Genomic DNA, 20,970 nt, shown 5'->3' with positions numbered 1-20,970 from the left:
TTACTATCTATCTGCTGAAGATAAACAGGCCTATCCTAAGCAAGGCATATATGTCACATGATGCTCCCTTCTCCCCCTTCTCCTGCCCTTGTCTTTCACCTTTTGGCATCATCACTGACATGAAAATAAATGACTGAGCTAGTATGACCCAGCTTTGTATCTATAATGCTGGGCCGGCTAAAGAGGTAGTATATAAGCGAGAGAGTTCAGAGAGGAAGGATATGGCTCAAGCAGGAGAGATTCTGAAGACCTGGATGATTATTTTTGAAAATTGTTTTAAGGATGTCTCATTATCCCATAATTAAATTTCACTTAGTGATTCCATTTTTATATATCTATACCTGGTAAGTCCGAGAAGAGAAGAATGCACTCATTAAAGCCATTAGCCAAAAGTCGGTCACGCAGCTGCTGAAGAATTGCTACTCCGATACAGAATGGGAAGGAGGAATTCCCAAGCAGTAAGGTATCCCAGAGGTGGAAAATTTTGTGCAGTGGAAATACATCTGTAAAGTGACAAATATAAATAAATCAATTTAAAAAATTTAAAACAAAATAAAAATTAAATCAACAACAAGCTGCTTTACTAGTCATGATAATTCCCTTATGGGTCAAAACTATTAAAGGAAAAATATTGGAAAACTATTTTTATAAAATGTTTACTTGGTTTTGTAGGTTTACTGCTTCCCAAGGCAGTAAAATTGATAGGTTTAAAAAATTGATAATCTAATTCATCATATAGATTTCCTACCCTCCATTATCAATCTCGGTATAGCTCTTACATTCAATTTCTTCCTAGAATTTTCTGGTTATATTATTTTAACAAATTCATTTACTTAGAAGAACTTTAGTACTGTTATAATTTCTGTATCATTATATTTCTACTATGCACTCTAAGAACTGCTTTTTGAAATTCCCATAAAAAATCTGATTAGCAGTTTTCTATTTTCTGAAACTTTCTTTTTTTCATTTATTAGTACTTTCAACACCTTTCCAGGCCAGTGCATGCAGATCTACTTCAAGTATTGTATTTCATTTATCATATGTGCATATTTAATCTAGGTATCTACTGCATTAATATGTGTAATACATTAAAGTATTACATATTCACATAAACTTTCTATTTCTAGAAGAATTCTACTTTAGGAAATAACAAAAGTATTAGTTATTAGATAGTCTCTAAAAATTGAGTCTGATTTGGTTGTAAAAGTTTCCTTCTAAAACTTTATGTAAATAGTATAGTTAATATTAACTTATGTTTCAATAGAGGGCAGAGATTTTATCAATGTTATGACATATAGGTTTTCATTCTATAGAACACTCTTTTTGATATCCCCCAGTCAGAACAATTGAAAAAATTTGCTACCCAACTATATTACCTTATAATTACATAAGGATGCTTATGTAATTAAATCTGATAATATCCCAGGGAAGAATGGACCTGTTCTTTTCCCAATACAATACTGAAAGAAAATGGAAAATGGTACTTACGAGTAAACATGGTGAGAAACCAAGGGATGGCATAGAGCTATGAGTGGAAAAACAAAGGGATGCAGGGAATGGATAAAGAGGAAATAAAAGAGATAATTAGAATGACTTCCAATAAACTGAACCGTAAAAAAAAAGTTCTATGTTTTAATCTATTCCACTGATTAAAAATATTCTTTAACACCATGTACAAAAATAAACTCAAATTAGATTGAAGATCTAAATGTAAGACTAGGTGGGGAGGGAGGTGGGAGAAGGGTTCCGAATGGGGGGACACATGTATACCTACGGCTGATTCATGCTGATGTATGGCAAAAGCCATTATAATACTGTAAAGTGTTTATCCTCCAATTTAAATAAATTAATTAATTAAAAAATAATAATAAATATAAGACTGGATACTGTAAAAATCCTAGAGGAAAACATAGTCAGAACACTCTTTGACGTAGATCACAGCAATGTTTTTTTCTACCCACCTCCTAGAGTAATGAAATAGAAAGAAAAATAAACAAACATGACCTAATTAAATGGAAAGCTTTTGCACAGCAAAGGAAACCATCAACAAAATTAAAAGACAAACGATGGAACAAGAGAAAATATTTGCAAATGATGTGACTGTCAAGGAATTAATTTCCAAAATATACAAACAGCTCACACAGCTTAGTATTAAAAAGTAAAAAATGGCAGAAGATCTAAACAGACATTTTTCTAAAGAAGACCTATGAATGGCCAAATAGCACATGAAAAGATGCTCACAATCACCAATTATTAGAGAAATATAAACCAAAACTACAATGAGGTATCACCACACATTGGTCAGAATAGTTATCAAAAAGTCTACAAATAATAAATGCTGGAGGAGGTGTGGAGATAAAGAAACTTCCTACACTATTGGTGAGAATGTAAATTGGTATAGCCACTATGGAGAACAGTATGAAGGTTCCTTGGGCTTCCCAGGTGGCTCAGTGGTAAAAAATCCTCCTGCCAATGCAGGAGACGTGCATTTGATCCCTAGGTTGGGAAGATTCCCCTGGAAAGGAAATGGCAACCCACTCAAGTATTTTTGCCTGGTAAATCCCATGGACAGAGGAGTCTGATAGGCTACAGTCCATGGGATCATAAAAGAGTTGGACATGACTTAGAGGCTAAACAACAACAACAATGAAGGTCACTTAAAAAACTAAAAACATAGTGATCTCACTCTTGGGCATATATCCTGAGAAAACTCTAATTCAAAAAGATGCATGCCCCACCAATGCTCACTGCAGCACTATTTATAATAGCCAAGACATAGAAGCAACCCAAGTGTCCACTGACAGATGAATGGATAAAGACGATGTGATATATACTACAACAGAATACTACTCAGTCATAAAACAGGATGAAATAATGCCATGTGCAGCAATATGGATGGGCCTAGAGATGATCATACTAAGTGAACTAAGTTAGACAAAGACAAATACCATATGATATCACTTAGATGGGGAATCTAAACAAAGGATACAATGCACTTGTTTATAAAACAGATACAGACTCACAGACACAGAAAACAAACTTACAGTTACCAAAGGGGAAAGGAGGGAGGGTAAATTAGGAGTTTGGGATTAACATAGACATACTACTATATATACTCCTATAAAATACATAACTAATATGGACCTACTGTACAACACAGAGAACTCTACACGATATTGAATAATAACCTATAATGGAAAAGAATCTAAAATATTTATATATATACCTCCCACATATATATACATATGCAAGAAACTAACACAACAAACATTGTAAATCAATTGTATTTCAAAAAAAATGAAAAACATAACAGAAAATATAATTATAAATTATTATCACAAATACTCTATTACATAATGACATCTATTACAAATATTGCAGATGACCCTTCTGCTAAGACTTATTTCACAGAGTATTTTCATTTCATCGAGGAATACACTCTGGACAATGCCTATTCCAAACGTAATATAAACACATTAATTTCAATGGCATAATTTTCAAAGGAGAACTTTTGCTATTAGGGAACAAAATATTCCTGAGATTTAAACAGTCTTTATCAGTGTTGAGTTACCTTTACTGAGTACTTTTTGAGACATGATAAGATGATATTTGAAAAATGTCCAAAATGTCTCATTAAAAAGTTTTTATGAAGCTTGTATCTTCTATTACCACTTTCTAAATTAACAGAAAGCTTCATAAGAGACTAAAAGTTGTGAGACCTAGGAATGAAATAATGTTTTTCAGATGACAAATTTATCTTCCTAACAGTATCTAGAAATGAAACACACACACCAATTAATTTTGTGAGATTTTGAAGTAAGAACTCATTCTTAATTTCTAAAAGTAGAGTAAAATCTCCTTTGTTAATAACAAGTATCAAAACCCATAGTAATTTATAGAAAAATCTGAAAAAGCTCTACTTTTATATTTTATGTCAATGTCAGCTTCTATTAGACAAAAAATTTTGTGCTAAATAGAGGAAAACAACAGAATGGGAAAGACTAGAGATCTCTTCAAGAAAATCAGAGATACCAAAAGAACATTTCATGCAAAGATGGGCTCGATAAAGGACAGAAATGGTATGGACCTAACAGAAGCAAAAGATATTAAGAAGAGGTGGCAAGAATACACAGAAGAACTGTACAAAAAAGATCTTCACGACCCAGATAATCATGATGGTGTGATCACTGACCTAGAGCCAGACATTCTGGAATGTGAAGTCAAGTGGGCCTTAGAAAGCATCACTATGAACAAAGCTAGTGGAGGTGATGGAATTCCAGTTGAACTATTCCAAATCCTGAAAGATGATGCTGTGAAAGTGCTGTACTCAATATGCCAGCAAATTTGGAAAACTCAGCAGTGGCCACTGGACTGGAAAAGGTCAGTTTTCATTCCAATCCCAAAGAAAGGCAATGCCAAAGAATGCTTGAACTACCGCACAACTGCACTCATCTCACATGCTAGTAAAGTAATGCTCAAAATTCTCCAAGCCAGGCTTCAGCAATATGTGAACCGTGAACTTCCCGATGTTCAAGCTGGTTTTAGAAAAGGCAGAGGAACCAGAGACCAAATTGCCAACATCCGCTGGATCATGGAAAAAGCAAGAGAATTCCAGAAAAACATCTACTTCTGCTTTATTGACTATGCCAAAGCCTTTGACTGTGTGGATCACAATAAACTGTGGAAAATTCTGAAAGAGATGGGAATACCAGACCACCTGACCTGCCTCTTGAGAAACCTGTATGCAGGTCAGGAAGCAACAGTTGGAACTGGACATGGAACAACAGACTGGCTCCAAATAGGAAAAGGAGTACATCAAGGCTGTATATTGTCACCCTGTTTATTTAACTTATATGCAGAGTACATCATGAGAAACGCTGGACTGGAAGAAACACAAGCTGGAATCAAGATTGCCGGGAGAAATATCAATCACCTCAGATATGCAGATGACACCACCCTTATGGCAGAAAATGAAAAGGAACTAAAAAGCCTCTTGATGAAGGTGAAAGTGGAGAGTGAAAAAGTTGGTTTAAAGCTCAACATTCAGAAAACGAAGATCATGGCATCCGGTCCCATCACTTCATGGGAAATAGATGGGAAAACAGTGGAAACAGTGTCAGACTTTATTTTTCTGGGCTCCAAAATCACTGCAGATGGTGACTCAGCCATGAAATCAAAAGACGCTTATTCCTTGGAAAGAAAGTTATGACCAACCTAGATAGCATATTCAAAAGCAGAGACATTACTTTGCCAACAAAGGTTCATCTAGTCAAGGCTATGGTTTTTCCTGTGGTCATGTATGGATGTGAGAGTTGGACTGTGAAGAAGGCTGAGTGCCGAAGAACTGATGCTTTTGAACTGTGGTGTTGGAGAAGACTCTTGAGAGTCCCTTGGACTGCAAGGAGATCCAATCAGTCCATTCTAAAGGAGATCAGCCCTGGGTGTTCTTTGGAAGGAATGATGCTAAAGCTGAAACTCCAGTACTTTGGCCACCTCATGCAAAGAGTTGACTCATTGGAAAAGACTCTGATGCTGGGAGGGATTGGGGGCAGGAGGAGAAGGGGATGACAGAGGATGAGATGGCTGGATGGCATCATTGACTCGATGGATGTGAGTCTGAGTGAACTCCGGGAGTTGGTGATGGACAGGGAGGCCTGGCGTGCAGCGATTCATGGGGTCACAAAGAGTCAGACATGACTGAGCGACTGATCTGATCTGATCTGATGGGGTTTTAAATGAATAGATTTTTCAGCACCTATCAATTGTGAATTTGTGATTAAAGTTCCATATTTCTTTGCATTGTACACAATTGAGTATTTACATTGTTAAATGTCAGGAACCATAAGTACAGTTGTGTACCAAGCTACATTAAAATCTAAGTATTGTATATGAAATAAACCCACTGCTCTACACAAGATCATCATTTATATACAATGATACAGCCATTACAGTGGGGAAAGGGAGGAGGACAGAGGTATGGGACTTCACTATGGAGTATGGATTGCAAGTATGAAGTCAATTGGGCCTTAGGAAGCATCACTATAAACAAAGCTAGTGGAGGTGATGGAATTCCAGTTGAGCTATTTCAAGTCCTAAAAGATGATGCTGTGAAAGTGCTGCACTCAATATGCCAACAAGTTTGGAAAACTCAGCAGTGGCCACAGGACTAGAAAAGGTCAGTGTTCATTCCAACCCAAAGGCAATGCCAAAGAATGCCCAAACTACCGCACAATTGCACTCATCTTACAGGCTAGCAAAGTAATGCTCAAAATTCTCCAAGCTAGGCTTCAATAGTACGTGAATCAAGAACTTCAACATGTTCTAGCTGGATTTAGAAAAGGCAGAGGAACCAGAGATCAAAATGCAAACATCCACTGCATCATAGAAAAAGCAAGATATTCCAGAAATACATCTATTTCTGCTTCATTGACTAGGCTAAAGACTTTGACTGTGGAACAAACTGTGGAAAATTCTTAAAGAGATGGGAATACCAGACCACCTTACCTGCCTCCTGAGAAATCTGTATGCAGGTCAAGAAGCAACAGGTAGAACTGGATATGGAACAACAGACTGGTTCCAAATTGGGAAAGGAATACATCAAAGTTCTATATTGTCACCCTGCTTATTTAACTTCACATGAACAAATCATGTGAAATGGTAGGCTGGATGAATCACAAGCTGGAATCAAGATTGTCAGGAGAAATATCAATAACCTCAGATATGCAGACGACACCACCTTTATGGCAGAAAGCAAAGACAAACTAAAGAGTCTCTTGAAGGTGAAAGGGGAGAGTGAAAATGTTGGCTTAAAACTCAATTTTCAAAAAATGAAGATCATGGCAGCTGGTCCCATCACTTCATGGCAAATAGATGGGGAAACAATGGAAACAGTGACAGACTTTATTTTCTTGAGCTCCAAAATAACTGCAGATGGTGAGTGCAGCCATGAAATTAAAAGATGCTTGCTCCTTGGAAGAAAAGCTGTGACAAACTTAGCACATTAAAAAGCAGAGACATTACTTTGCCAACAAAGGTCTGTCTAGTCAAAGCTATGGTTTTCCCAGTAGTCATGTATGGATGTTAGTGAGAGTGGTGTTGGAGAAGACTCTTGAGAGTCCCTTGGACAGCAAGGAGAGCCAACCAGTCAATCATAAAGAAAATCAATCCTGAATATTCATTGGAAGGACTGATGCTGAAGCTCCAATACTTCGGCCACCTGATGTGAAGAACTGACTCATTGGAAAAGACCCTGATGCTGGGAATGACTGAAGGCAGGGGATGACAGAGGATGAGTTGGTTGGATGGCATCACTGACTCAATGGACATGAGTTTGAGAAAGCTGTGGGAGATGGTAGAGGACAGGGAAGCCTGGCATACTGCAGCCCATGGGGTTGCAAGAGTGAAACATGACTGAGCAACTGAACAACAAATGGATTGCAGAAAACAGTAAAACTATAACAAAACCTAAATTCTTCAGCCTAATTTCAGTTTAAACATACAGTGAGTAGATATAAATTCCATCACTATTATTTAACTCTTCTTTTTTTAAAGGACAGAACATAAATTATATTATCCTCTATTCTGATCAAAGCTAACTGTCATTACGAATCTTATCTGAGTTACTTAATTTCACTTTCCCCACATATTGAAGGGGGCATGCATATGAGGAAAAACACAAAGTGGGGAGGAACCACTTGAAAACCTAGCGGAAAAACTTGCCAAGCTCACACAAAGCCAGGAATAGTTCATCTTACTACCAGCCAGAATTTTAAAAAACCCTATAATAAACAAGGCATAAGATAGAGTACTCATAAGGATATTGCCTTAGTAATGGGGCAAAATTATGCTCTCAAATTATGCTGCCTGGTCTCACTTAACAAACCTTAAAAGCAAGCCTTGAAAATATCAGACTGTTTCAGTGTTACTTAGCTGCATCTCAAAATGAAGCTCATGAATATTCTGTTATTGTTGTTTTGTTGGTAAGTCAAGTCTGACTCTTTTGCAACCCAGCCTGCCAGGCTCCTCTGTCCATGGGATTTCCCAGGCAAGGATGGGTTGGTATTTCTTTCTCTAGGGGATCTTCCCAACCCAGCAATTGAACCCATGTCTCCTGCATTGGCAGGCTTATTCATTACCACTGAGCCACCTGGGAATCCCCAACAATATTTACAAGGACATAAAATATCCAATATGCAACAAAGTAATTCACAATGACTGAAATCTATTAAAAAATATCAGTAAAGCAAGAGGAAAAAAACGATCATAATGAGGAGAAAAATCATTCAATCAAAATGGACAAAGAACTAGAATAAATGTTTGTATTACCAGGCAAAGATGTCAAAATGTTTTTTATATCTGTTACATATGTTCAAAAAGCTAAGAAATGACTGAATAAGTTATGTAGAGAAAGAGCAGATTAAAAAAAAAGAACCAAAAAATCCTTCTAGAGACGGAAAATACAATATTTGAGTCAAAAAATACGATGAATAGGAATAAGAGCAGATCAGATACTGCAGAAGAAAAGGTTAGTAAATGTGATAACACAGCAATTCATTAAGGCATTTATTCAAAAATTAACCTTTGAGGCTTTACTTTACTTAAATATTCAATTCCTTCTTCTCCTGACCACTTAACTCCATGTCCCTGCCTAAGCTGTTTTTTTTTTTCTTTAGTACTTACCCCTACCTAACATATCACATAGTATACTGATCTTTATTTTTTATCTCCCACTAATGTAAGTTGAATGAGGGTAGAAATTATGCCTTCTTTTTCCATCAATGCATGCAGGGCCTAGGAAAATGCCTGGTACAATCAAATATTTGTTGAAGAAAGAACGAAATATATAATAAAGATAACTAAAAGGGACAGATTAAAAGATTAGTCACAAGATTAAATAATTTCTTAAGAAATTTTTAATAAATATGTAATAATGAGAAAATCAGTTAATCTTCCTTGGGGGGGGTGTGTGTATGTGTGTGTGCACATATATATATTTATCCTTCATATTAAACAGTGGTGAATACTGAAAAAATATTAAACTTGAAATGTTTAACTAATACTAATACCTAAACTTTGACAACAATTATGAAAAAAGTAATTAGAAGTAAAATGAAGCACATTCTAATGGATACTGAAGAGTAATAATCCAAACAGAATACATTTCTTTAATATAATATATAACAACTCTTAGGTGCTCATTAATACCAGTCACCTCTTACCAACTGAGGTCAAGAAAATAAATAGGTGATATACTCTGTGAGATTGAATGCCTGTTATTTTTTCCTTCTATATTTCTCCCTATTAAAATTTTAACTGATATTTTCATCTTAAATAATTTCTTAGCATATTCGTATATGTTCATAATACAATGTAATACACAAAAAGACACCATACAGAATAGTATGGTGGTATAGGCTTTAATTTTAAAAATAACAAATAATGAAACATTTTCTTACAAGTATAAAAAATATATTAAAAAAAATATATAATTAGTCTTAATTAAGTTGGAGATATTACCAGATCTTTCCTGATTTAAAGTTGGAAACAAACCCAATAAAAAATTACATATCCTTTAATTTCTTATATATCCTTTATATATCCTTTATTTTCTCCAGATCATAAAACTGTATATTATTGATTTGGTCTAGTGAAGCGACTTAGCAGCAGCAGCAGCAGTGCTAGCCTGCTAAAAAGAGTCAGCTGAGTAAATACTGCCCCCTAGCAATATCAAGAAAGAATAGCAATATTTACCATTTCATGAGATCTTTCTTTATGGTCTGGTAATATTAGAAACATCAATAGGAAAAACAAAGGCAGGGGCTCATTAATTTGATTTTCAAGAGCATAAACTATGGCTCAAAAACTTATAAATGTATAAAATGTAAAAGATTAAAAAAGAAAATATTTCTTAAAATTCAGGATGAATCTTTTGTCAAATGGATTTATTTACATACATACTGTGTTCTCTCACCTGTCTCTATATACATATATAGTAATAATAAAAATTATTAATACAAAAGAGAGTATCTTCTAATTGACTTTTATCTTTTTATGAGCATATTTTCTCTTTACCTCAAGTCAGAAGCACTTTTATATCTAAGTTAATGTCAGCCACCTCTGTAAAATGCAAGTTGAGTATCTTGCAATGATTCTGTGTAATAGGGAAATGTACATCTAGCTATTCAAATAAAAGATTATTGAAATGTTGTTTGAAAAACAGCAGATTTTCAAAGCATCAGAGTAGACCATATATTTTCCTGAAACTATGAACTTTGTGATCTGGTAGCTACAAATCTCTTTGAACCTTCAGGATTGTTGTGAAGATTAATTAAAGGCTTTAAAACATCTGGCAGAAGATATGACATATTTCAGATGTCAGTATAGGAAGTACAATTATTCTTCTTCATAACAGCCAAGAAACTTCTACAATAGGAAAGTATTTCAACAAAATACTTTTGTTGAAGTATTTTGACACAGAATTCTGAGTCAAACTCATGAAATCATCTAACAAAAGCTACCTATGTTCTGAAACCAGGAGACAGGAGCAGAAGGTAAAGAGAAAAGAATCCTGGGCACTGTGAACTGTACACTTGTTTCACAGGCTGAGGCAGACTCAGTTAAAGCAAGGCACAGACAATGAAAGCTAAGGTAGTTGCAGTTCTGCCAGCTCTCAAAATCCATATTTCTCAACCCCATGTCAGCTACTCTGAGGTCACAAAATTTTAAATATTCTTACATAAAATCTTTTCCCTCAACTTTCCAAATTCTAGAAGATACTTTATTTTGTCTGTACCTGACTGCTATTGCCTTCTTAACCACGTACAGAAGATGTGTTGAAACAAAGAAAAATTCTTGAAAATCAAGAATATGTTCCATAAAAGAGTTTAGTGTTCCAAAGTGCTTCTCATTTTCAAAAGACTATCAGCATTCTCAAAAATGAACAGACATGATGGGTTATGCTAAATCAGGATAAATTAGGTGGAATGGGAAAGGGTTGAACATAAATTCTGAAAATACATAATACAGGTAAGTGAAAGTTGCTCAGTTATGTCCAACTCTTGGCAATCCCATGGACTATACAGTCCATGGAATTCTCCGGGCTAAAATACTGGAGTGGTTAGCCTTTCACTTCTCCAGGGGATCTTCCCAACCCAGGGATCAAACCCAGGTCTCCCACATTGCAGGCAGATTCTTTACCAACTGAGCTATCAGGGAAGGCCAATACAGGTAAAAGCAGTAATAAATAGTTCTCCTTATTTAACAGTACTCTTGGTCTTCTATCTTCTTAGCATCTTGGGGAAAAATTCTTATGTACAAAATATGCCTTCATGTCCTAACCAGCAACAATGGGACAACAGTCAGGAGGTGAGAATTATAAATCTATATGAAAACAGCAATATACAAAGCAATTCTCTAGAATACTTTAAATAGAAAACACATTATTTTCTGATATTTTGGTGAGCCAGTAACCCTGAGGCAAAAGATAATTTGTTTCTATTTTTTATCTTAATAAACAGCCAATAAATACTGCATTCTTTTTTAAAAACAGTTCTTATCAGAGCATAGTTGCTTTACAAGTTGTGTGAGTTTCTCCTGTGCAGCAAAGTGAATCAGTTATACATATACATATATCCACTCTTTTTTTGATTTCCTTCTCATTTAGGTCACCACAGAACACTGTGTAGAGCTCCCTATGCTATATGGTAGGCTCTCATTAGTTATCTATCTTACACATAGTAGTAAATACTCCATTCTTATAGATAAACCAGTATGGAACACAGTGCCTGGCACATTAATGACTGTAGGGAATCAACACCATCAAGATTCTTGCTAGCGTTTAAAGTCAAGCTTATTGATCTTGAATTTCCAAGATATATACTCCCTCTCTTCTTACAATCATACATTTTATCTACATCTAAGTTTTTAAAGTGAAGTTGCTCAGTCCTTCTGACTTTTGTGACCCCATTGACTGTAGCCTACCAGGACCCTCGGTCCATGGAATTCTCTAGGCAAGAGTACTGGAGTGGGTTGCCATTCCCTTCCTCAAGGGATTTTTCCGACCCAGGGATTGAACTCAGGTCTCCTGCATTGCAGGTAGATTCTTTACCATCTGAGCCACGATGCAAGCCCTGATTTTTTGATCTACATCTAAATCACCTGGCATTCTCTGACAGATTATTGATGGTAGACCCACCAATGATGATGCAAGCCCCCACCCCCTTTTAAAAAATTACCCTGGTAATTTGGTTTCAGACTTGAAGCTTATTAGAGAATCTAACTGTTCTTTCTTTATTTAACATGTGCTCACGTTACATCAGGGCTTCCCTGGTACCTCAGTGGTAAAGAATCTGCTTGCCAATGCAGGAGATGTGGGTTTGATCCCTGGGTTGGGAAGATCCCTGGGAGAAGAAAATGACAACCCACTCAAGTATTCTTGCCTGGGAAATCCCATGGACAGAGGAGTCTGATAGGCTACAGTTCATGGGGTCATAAAAGAGTTGGATAGGACTTAGTGACTAAACAACAACATGTTACAACATCACCATTTTTATAAAGCAGTTTCATAGAGGGGTGGTACAATACTAAATAGCTCAGTTGGTAAAGAATCCGCCTGCAATGCAAGAGACCCTGGTTTGATCCCGGGGTCAGGAAGATCCACTGCAGAAGAGATGCATAGGCTACCTACTCCAGTATTCTTGGGCTTCCTTTGTGGCTCAGTTGGTAAAGAATCCTCCTGCAATGTGGGAGACCTGGGTTTGATCCCTGGATTGGGAAGATCCCCTGGCGAAGGGAAAGGCTACCCACTCCAGTATTCGGGCCTGCAGAATTCTATGGACTATATAGTCCACGGGGTCACAAAGAGTCAGACACAACTGAGTGACTTTCACTTCATTTCACTTCACAGTACTAAAATACATCATTATTATTACCATCTTTCATTTTTTGTACTATGTCATCCAAAGTGTTACATCATCTTTTAAGAAGATATAATAAATACATAGAGACATCATTACAGTCTGTTCTAATTTTTCTTCCAGTTTTATTGAGATATAATTGACATACAGTACTGTAAAAAATTTAAACTGTAGATTAGTTGTTCTTCAGCAAAGTTAAGAGTCCTGTCAATGTTTTGCTCTAATTGTGTCTAGACTGTGCAAGTACAAGAAGAAGAACCAGAAATAAGCTAGAACCTGTAAGATGTGTATTTGAAATATAGAATAAATATTTACAGGATAGATATGCTCCAGGTTCATGCATGACAGACAAGGAGTAAGTGAAAAGGACACCATACGTTTCACATACATACACTTTCAATATATGGAATAAAATCTGGGGTTTGCTATGTTTAAATGCTTTCTAAAATTTTTAGTATTGTTTTTACCATATCTTTATGCTACTTCTATAAATTATTCAAAAAAATAACTTCAGTTCAGTCACTCACTCATGTCCAACTCTTTGCGACCCCATGAATCGCAGCATGCCAGGCCTCCCTGTCCATCACCAACTCCCAGAGTTCACTCAGACTCACGTCCATTGAGTCGGTGATGCCATCCAGCCATCTTATCCTCTGTCGTCCCCTTCTCCTCCTGCCCCCAATCCCTCTCCGCATCAGAGTCTTTTCCAATGAGTCAACTCTTTGCATGAGGTGGCCAAAGTACTGGAGTTTCAGCTTTAGCATCATTCCTTCCAAAGAACACCCAGGGCTGATCTCCTTTAGAATGGACTGGTTGGATCTCCTTGCAGTCCAAGGGACTCTCAAGAGTCTTCTCCAACACCACAGTTCAAAAGCATCAGTTCTTCGGCACTCAGCCTTCTTCACAGTCCAACTCTCACATCCATACATGACCACAGGAAAAACCATAGCCTTGACTAGACGGACCTTTGTTGGCAAAGTAATGTCTCTGCTTTTGAATATGCTATCTAGGTTGGTCATAACTTTCCTTCCAAGGAGTAAGCGTCTTTTAATTTCATGGCTGCAGTCACCATCTGCAGTGATTTTGGAGCCCAAAAAAATAAAGTCTGACACTGTTTCCACTGTTTCCCCATCTATTTCCCATTAGATCCATTGGACCCAGATGTTAAATGGTTAACTTGTTTTCCCTTGTATACCAAAGGTTATATTAGTTATATTTTTTGCAAGTAATGATTTCCATAATACTAAAAAATAAATAACTGCATAAATATACCTTTCTCTATTAATTATTACTTGACTTATAATACTGAGCCAAAAAACTACAAAATAGAAATCAATAACAAAATCACTTGGGCAATTTAACGGTTGTGAAACCCACATTTATCATTTTTGGAAAAGATTAGCTATATATCCAAAGTAGGTTTCAATTATCTCACTGAGTATTTAAAAAAAAAAATTTCAAAAATTTCAAATAATTAATTTTAAGTAAAAGACTACAAAACATGCTATGCAGCACTTTCTGGGAGATAGAAAAGTACCTTAAAAATTCAGCAAATAAAAAATGTTAAAATCTAAAATGGAGTGGCAATCTTATCAACTCAAAAACAAAGTCTTTGCTGTTGTTATATCATTATTTACTCCAGCAAAGTATTTGCTAACTGAAACAGTAAAATACTATATCCATTATAGTTTGTAATAGAATGCTTTTCTAAATATAAATCCTATGAATATGACCAAAGAAACAGTGCAACATGATCAAACTCTAATAAATAAAACAAGAAAACTAATAATGGCTAACTCCTTAAAATTTACTGTGTACTCGGAACTGTGTTGAACTGTTTATACACATTATCTCATTTAATCGTCACAATAATCTTAAGACATACGATTTATTATAATCAACATTAAAGAGCACTATGGATAAGAGAAACTAACTTAACTGTTCAGCTACTAAGTTGAAGAGTCAGGATTAGAACTCTGTGCCATTTCACACCTGTGTCTGAGTGCTTATTCTCAAATTGTGTTCATAGACTCCTGGGAATCTTTAAAAGCCAGGGCCCCAAAGTTCAAAACTATAACAATACTGACGTTTTTGCTCCTTTTTCTTTTTTTTTTTAAATTATGTTCACACTTGTGCTAATGGTACAAAAACCACTGGTGGATAAAATTGCTGGCACAATATCACAAATCAAAGTGGGGGCACTAAGTATAAAAGTCATAATCTTGTGAAGGTTAAAAACTAAAAATGATTCATGTTGCAAAATATTTTTTAAAATGTTCCGTGAGACAAACTGGGAAGTAGGTATAAAGCACTTGTACTGTGTACTGAAGTAAAACATTGCCTTGAAAGAACCTCCCTGATGGCCCAGGGGCAAACCTACTTCCAATGCAGGGGGTTCAGGTTCAATCCCTGGTTGGGGGACTTAAGATCCCATACGCCACGTGGCTCAGCCGAAAAGAAAAAAAAAAGGCTGCCTGGAGGAAAAAGCACTTGGGCAATGGTTTGAGCTATGAGCCATTGTAGGTGACTTTTTCAAGAAATGCCAAGTTTAATGTTATATTGGAAAAATAAAATAAAAACAATAATTTTTTTCATGCTTGGATATTTGGTGGACATTTCTTGAAAATGAAGTGAGCCTGTCACTTCAATAAAAAATTCTAGCTGTCAGGTGAAGATTAGAATTTTGGAAAATTGTATCTGCCAGTGTGAGCTTGGCAGCTTCTCAATACTTAATGAATTTCTGCATGAGATCAGTGGTGATATTAATGAATGTGATTTTTTGATATATATAACTAAATGTTTCATAGTTGAAACATCTGAATAATTCAATGCACTGATATTTTTTAAATGACCAATTACAACATCAGAAAATCACATATGGGTAAAAGAGCCATTCAAAGTGTAAGAGAGACTGATAGATTTGAATATAAAAGAATATGAAAAGTTCACTGACATAGTTTTAGACTGTATATTGTAATTAAGCATTAAGAAACTACCTTTTGCAATTATGTCTGTGTAGGGCCAACAGATTTTCTTTATGTACTTCAACCAGAACAATGAACTGCAACAGGAATGAATTAAGAAGCAGATATGAGAACCTAACTTTCCTCTATTAAGTAGAAGTTGCAAAAATATAAAACAATATTACTTTTCCATTATTTTGTTTTGGAAAACAATTACTTTTCTGAAAAATTTTATTTTGTTAACATATAATGATTCTGCTATTTTCATTAAAAATTAATACATAATTTTTTAAATGTCTCAGTAAATACTGACAGATATAACTCTACCTATAAACTCTTTGAGATACTTGCTAATTTTTAAAAATGTGAAGGGGTCCTGAGACCGACCAAAAAGTTTGAGAACTACTGCATCATATTATACACTTAAAAAAAAAATGGAAGTTTAGATGATTTACAATATTGTGCTTGTTTCAGGTGTACAGAGTACTGTTTCAGGTTTGTTTTGTTTTCTGTAGAGTGTATTCCATTATATGTTATTATAAGATATTAGGTATAATCCCCAGTGCTATGCAGTAAGTTCTGTTGCTTATCTCTTTTATGTATAGTAATCAGCCTTCATTAATCTCATACTCCTTAAAATCTGTCCCTCCCTTGCTCCTTCTCTCCCCTTTGGTAACCATACATTTGTTTTTGTCTGTGAGTCTGTTTCTGTTTTGTACATAGATTCATTTATATTACTTTTTAGAGTCCATATATAAGTGGTATCATACAGCATTTGTCTTTGTCTGAATTATTTTACTAAGCATATACTTCCTTTTACTTGTCTGTCAATCAGTATAAGGATACATTAGTTTGAAAGCAGAGTAAGAATTTAAGAAAAAGGGAAACCTGGTGGATTCTTAACTTCTATGTATATGTTCTTAGCAAGAAGATACCAAACATTACTTTGTCATTGCCTGTGAGATTAGTAAGTCTTGGGCTCTACGATATGAGTGCTTTCTGAAAGGTAATTTAACCTCTACTATAAGAGAGCTCAATAAGCCCTTTGTGTTCAAGGGTTTTAAAGAATCCAAGGGTGGTAGAATGGGTTAGGAGTCAAGTCAGGGAAGCTGTAGTTTCCCAGTCGTCAAGTACAGATGTGAGACTGGACCATAAAGAAGGCTGAGTGCCGGAAAATTGATGCTTTTGAACTGTAGTGCTGGGGAAGACTCTTAAAAGTCCTTGGGTTGTAAGGAGATCAAACCAGTCAAAACTAAAGGAAATCAACCCTTAATATTCATTAGAAGGATTGATGCTGAAGCTGAAGCTCCAACACTTAGGCCACCTGATGTGAAGAGCTGGCTCAGTGGAAAAGACCTTGATGCTGGGAAAGACTGAAGGCAGCAGGAGAAGGGGGCTGCAACGGATGAGAGGTTAGATAGCATCACTGACTCAATGGACATGAATTTGAGCAAGTCTGGGAGATAGTGAAGGACAGGAAAGCCTGGTGTGCTGCAGTCCATGGGGCTGTAAACAGTCACGATTTAGCTACTGAACAACAACAACAAGGAAAACACAACAGCCAAAGGATACATCATAGCACTCTAGGATGGTCTAGGACAGGTTGGCGGGGACTTCTATTATGGGAGATTCTAAATAAGGTGCAATCTTCTAATTTATCTTATAACCACTGCTGCTGCTGCTGCTAAGTCGCTTCAGTCGTGTCCGACTCTGTGCGACCCCATAGACGGCAGCCCACCAGGCTCCCCAGTCCCTGGGATTCTCCAGGCAAGAATACTGGAGTGGGTCACCATTTCCTTCTCCAATGCATACATGCATGCTAAATTGCTTCAGTCATGTCGGACTCTGTGCGACCCCATGGACAGCAGCCCATCAGGCTCCTTTGTCCACAGGATTCTCCAGGCAAGAATACTGGAGTGGGTTGCCATTTCCTTCTCCACTTGTAACCACACTAGATAAAAATCTAAAAATAAAAAAAATTCTAAAAAATTCATTGTCACCAATGTCTGTAGATTAAAATCTAAAATTTCTTTATGCAACAATAACAACATAAAGGCTAGGAACGAATGATGGAACAAATGAACAAACCAAGCAAATACCCAGGAATCGAACCCAGGTCTCCCACATTGTAGGCAGACGCTTTACCGTCTGAGCCACCAGGGAAGTCCAAATTATATAAATATTTCTGATAAATACTTTCATATTTTTAGCTACTACAAACTCAGCTAAATAGAAGTTTGGAGAATGACAGTGATAAACTTTTAGGAAAGGAGAAAATCAGCAGTGGTATAAGCATCCATTAAGAGTGTAGTTAAATGACAATGGTTTTGCCAGCATATTTATCACTGAATTTGCTGACGTTATCTTTAGCAGTGACAGTAGGTCAAGAGGCGCGTATAGTACTGGAATACGGCCTTTGTCATGTTTCTTACTGTCCACCTGATAACTTTTCATAACTTTCAGTTTGAATGCTATTCATTGCATTTCAGAAAAAGTTTCCTTAAGAATGAAGAAACAGAGGAAAATAATAGAATGGGGGATCTCTTCAAGAAAATTAGAGATACCAAGGGAACATTTCATGCAAAGATGGGCTCGATAAAGGATAGAAATGGCATGGACCTAACAGAAGCAGAAAATATTAAGAAGAGGTGGCAAGAATACACAGAAGAAATATACAAAAAAGATCTTCATGACCCAGATAATCAAAATGATGTGATCACCAATCTAGAGCCAGACATCCTGGAAAGCAAAGTTAAGTAGACTTTAGGAAGCATCACTATTAACAAGCTAGTGGAGGTGATGGAATTCCAGTTGAGCTATCTAAAATCCTGAAAGATGATGCTGTGAAATTGCTGCACTTAATATGCCAGCAAATTTGGAAAACTCAGCAATGGCCACAGGACTGGAAAAGGTCGTTTTCATTCCAATCCCAAAGAAAAGCAATGCCAAAGAATGCTCAAACTACCGCACAATTGCACTCATCTCACAAGCTAGCGAAGTAATGCTCAAAATTCTCCAAGCCATGCTTCAGCAGTATGTGAAATGTGAATTTCCAGATGTTCAAGCTGGATTTAGAAAAGGCAGAGGAACCAGAGATCCAACATCCGTCAGATCACTAAAAAAGCAAGAGAGTTCCAGAAAAACATCTACTTCTGCTTTATTGACTACGCCAATGCCTTTGACTGTGTGGACCACAACAAACTCTGGAAAATTCTTAAAGAGATGGGAATACCAGACCACCTGACCTGCCTCTTGAGAAACCTGTATGCAGGTCAGGAAGCAACAGTTAGAACTGGACATGGAACAATAGACTGGTTCCAAATAGGGAAAGGAGTACGTCAAGGCTGTATATTGTCACCCTGCTTATTTAACTTCTATGCAGAGTATATCATGAGAAACGCTGGGCTGGATGAAGCACAAACTGGAATCAAGATTGCCAGGGAGAAATATCAATCACCTCAGATATGCAGATGACACCACCCTTATAGCAGAAAGTGAAGAGGAACTAAAAAGCCTCTTGATGAAAGTGAAAGAGGAGAGTGAAAGAGTTGGCTTAAAGCTCAACATTCAGAAAACTAAGATCATGGCATCTGGTCCCATCACTTCATGGCAAATAGATGGGGAAACAGTGGCAGTCTTTATATTTTGAGGGGTTCCAAAATCACTGCCGATGGTGATTGCAGCCGTGAAAGTAAAAGACGTTTGCTCTTGGAAGAAAAGTTATGACCAACCTAGACAGCATATTAAAAAGCAGAGACATTACTTTGCCAAACAAGGTATATCTAGTGAAAGCTATGGTTTTTCCAGTAGTCCTGTATGGATGTGAGAGTTGTACTATAAAGAAAGCTGAGTGCTAAAGAATTGATGCTTTTGAACTGTGGTGTTGGAGAAGACTCTTGAGAGTCCTTTGGACTGCAAGGAGATCCAATGAGTCCATCCTAAAGGAGATTAGTCCTGAATACTTATTGGAAGGACTGATGCTGAAGCTCAAACTCCAATACTTTGGCCACCTGATGCGAAGAACTGACTCACTGGAAAAGACCCTGATGCTGGGAAAGACTGAAGGCAGGAGGAGGAGGGGATGACAGAGGATGAGATGGTTGGATGGCATCACCAACTCAATGGACATGAGTTTCAGTAAACTCTGGGAGTTGGTGATGGACAGGGAGGCCTGGCGTGCTGCAGTCCATGGGGTTGCAAAGAGATGACTCAGTGACTGGACTGAACTGAAGAATGAAGAAGTGTACTTTCTTATTCTCATTTCAAAGGCTGGATATATTTTCAGAAGCAGGAACATATAGCAAGACAGAAATGATAAAAATCACTGTGGCCCCAATTTTTCCAAATACACATTGCTCACCCTATTTATATGTAAATTGCATAACTACCATGATACATATAATCTAAAGCAACACATCAATGCACAATATTCCCAACTTTTCAAGCTACAGCAGTACTCAGTATTCAGAGCTCTGTGACCCACGGCAAATGGAAAGGAGCCAGAAATCACAATCTTTTCTGCAATAGGAGTCTGCATTTTAATGATGGAAGATTAATGAGGGCTTGCTTTAATAAGATTAGTTATTCAGCAGGAAACTCAGTTTGGGATCTCATTACGAAAATGCCCATCCTTGCCCTTGATGAATTCTAGCCTGTAGTTTTGTTGGAGGTACAGAAATTCACCTAAACAATGATCTTACAGACAGAACACTGAAGGCTATGATCTGGTGGGGGAGGAGAAAGAAAGACTTCACATACAAACTAATAACATGCAGCTAAAAGTATGTGATTATTAACAGAATAATGAAAATATTAGAAAAATTCTCCATTTCATCACACCTCTCCACCACTATTCACTGTTAATAATCTCTATATTAAAAATATAAAATCTTTTTTCAAACTCAAATTTAAAAATAGTCTCAACATTTTCATATTATCTACACACCTGAGAACTAGGCCAACAAAACACAATAAAACAAACCAAGATTTCAAAAACCAAAAACCAACCTTCCTATTAACATTTTAACTTTGTTAAATCTTTCATTTTGCCCTTTCTCTGTGACAGAAGAATAGTCATAGAAAATGGAATTTTT

The 20,970-nt window shown here is 36.5% G+C and overlaps 1 protein-coding gene across 4 annotated transcripts in view; it reads right to left on the bottom strand.

The window, feature by feature from the left end:
• The window catches only part of TBCK (TBC1 domain containing kinase), a 209,918-nt gene that overhangs the window by 93,047 nt on the left and 95,901 nt on the right, over nt 1-20,970 (bottom strand). For all 4 annotated transcript variants that reach the window (XM_061419450.1, XM_061419452.1, XM_061419451.1 and 1 more), the window contains exons 21-22: nt 1,489-1,525; nt 342-503 (exon numbers count right to left, since the gene is read on the bottom strand). In XM_061419450.1, coding sequence (XP_061275434.1) covers nt 342-503; nt 1,489-1,525 — 199 coding nt within the window. The remainder of the gene's footprint in view (nt 1-341; nt 504-1,488; nt 1,526-20,970) is intronic.

The sequence above is a fragment of the Bos javanicus genome, chromosome 6 (genome assembly GCF_032452875.1).
Source record: "Bos javanicus breed banteng chromosome 6, ARS-OSU_banteng_1.0, whole genome shotgun sequence".
Lineage (NCBI taxonomy): Eukaryota > Metazoa > Chordata > Mammalia > Artiodactyla > Bovidae > Bos > Bos javanicus.
The sequence above is the reverse complement of the archived record's forward strand: the minus strand, read 5'-3'. Positions and strand labels throughout refer to the sequence as shown.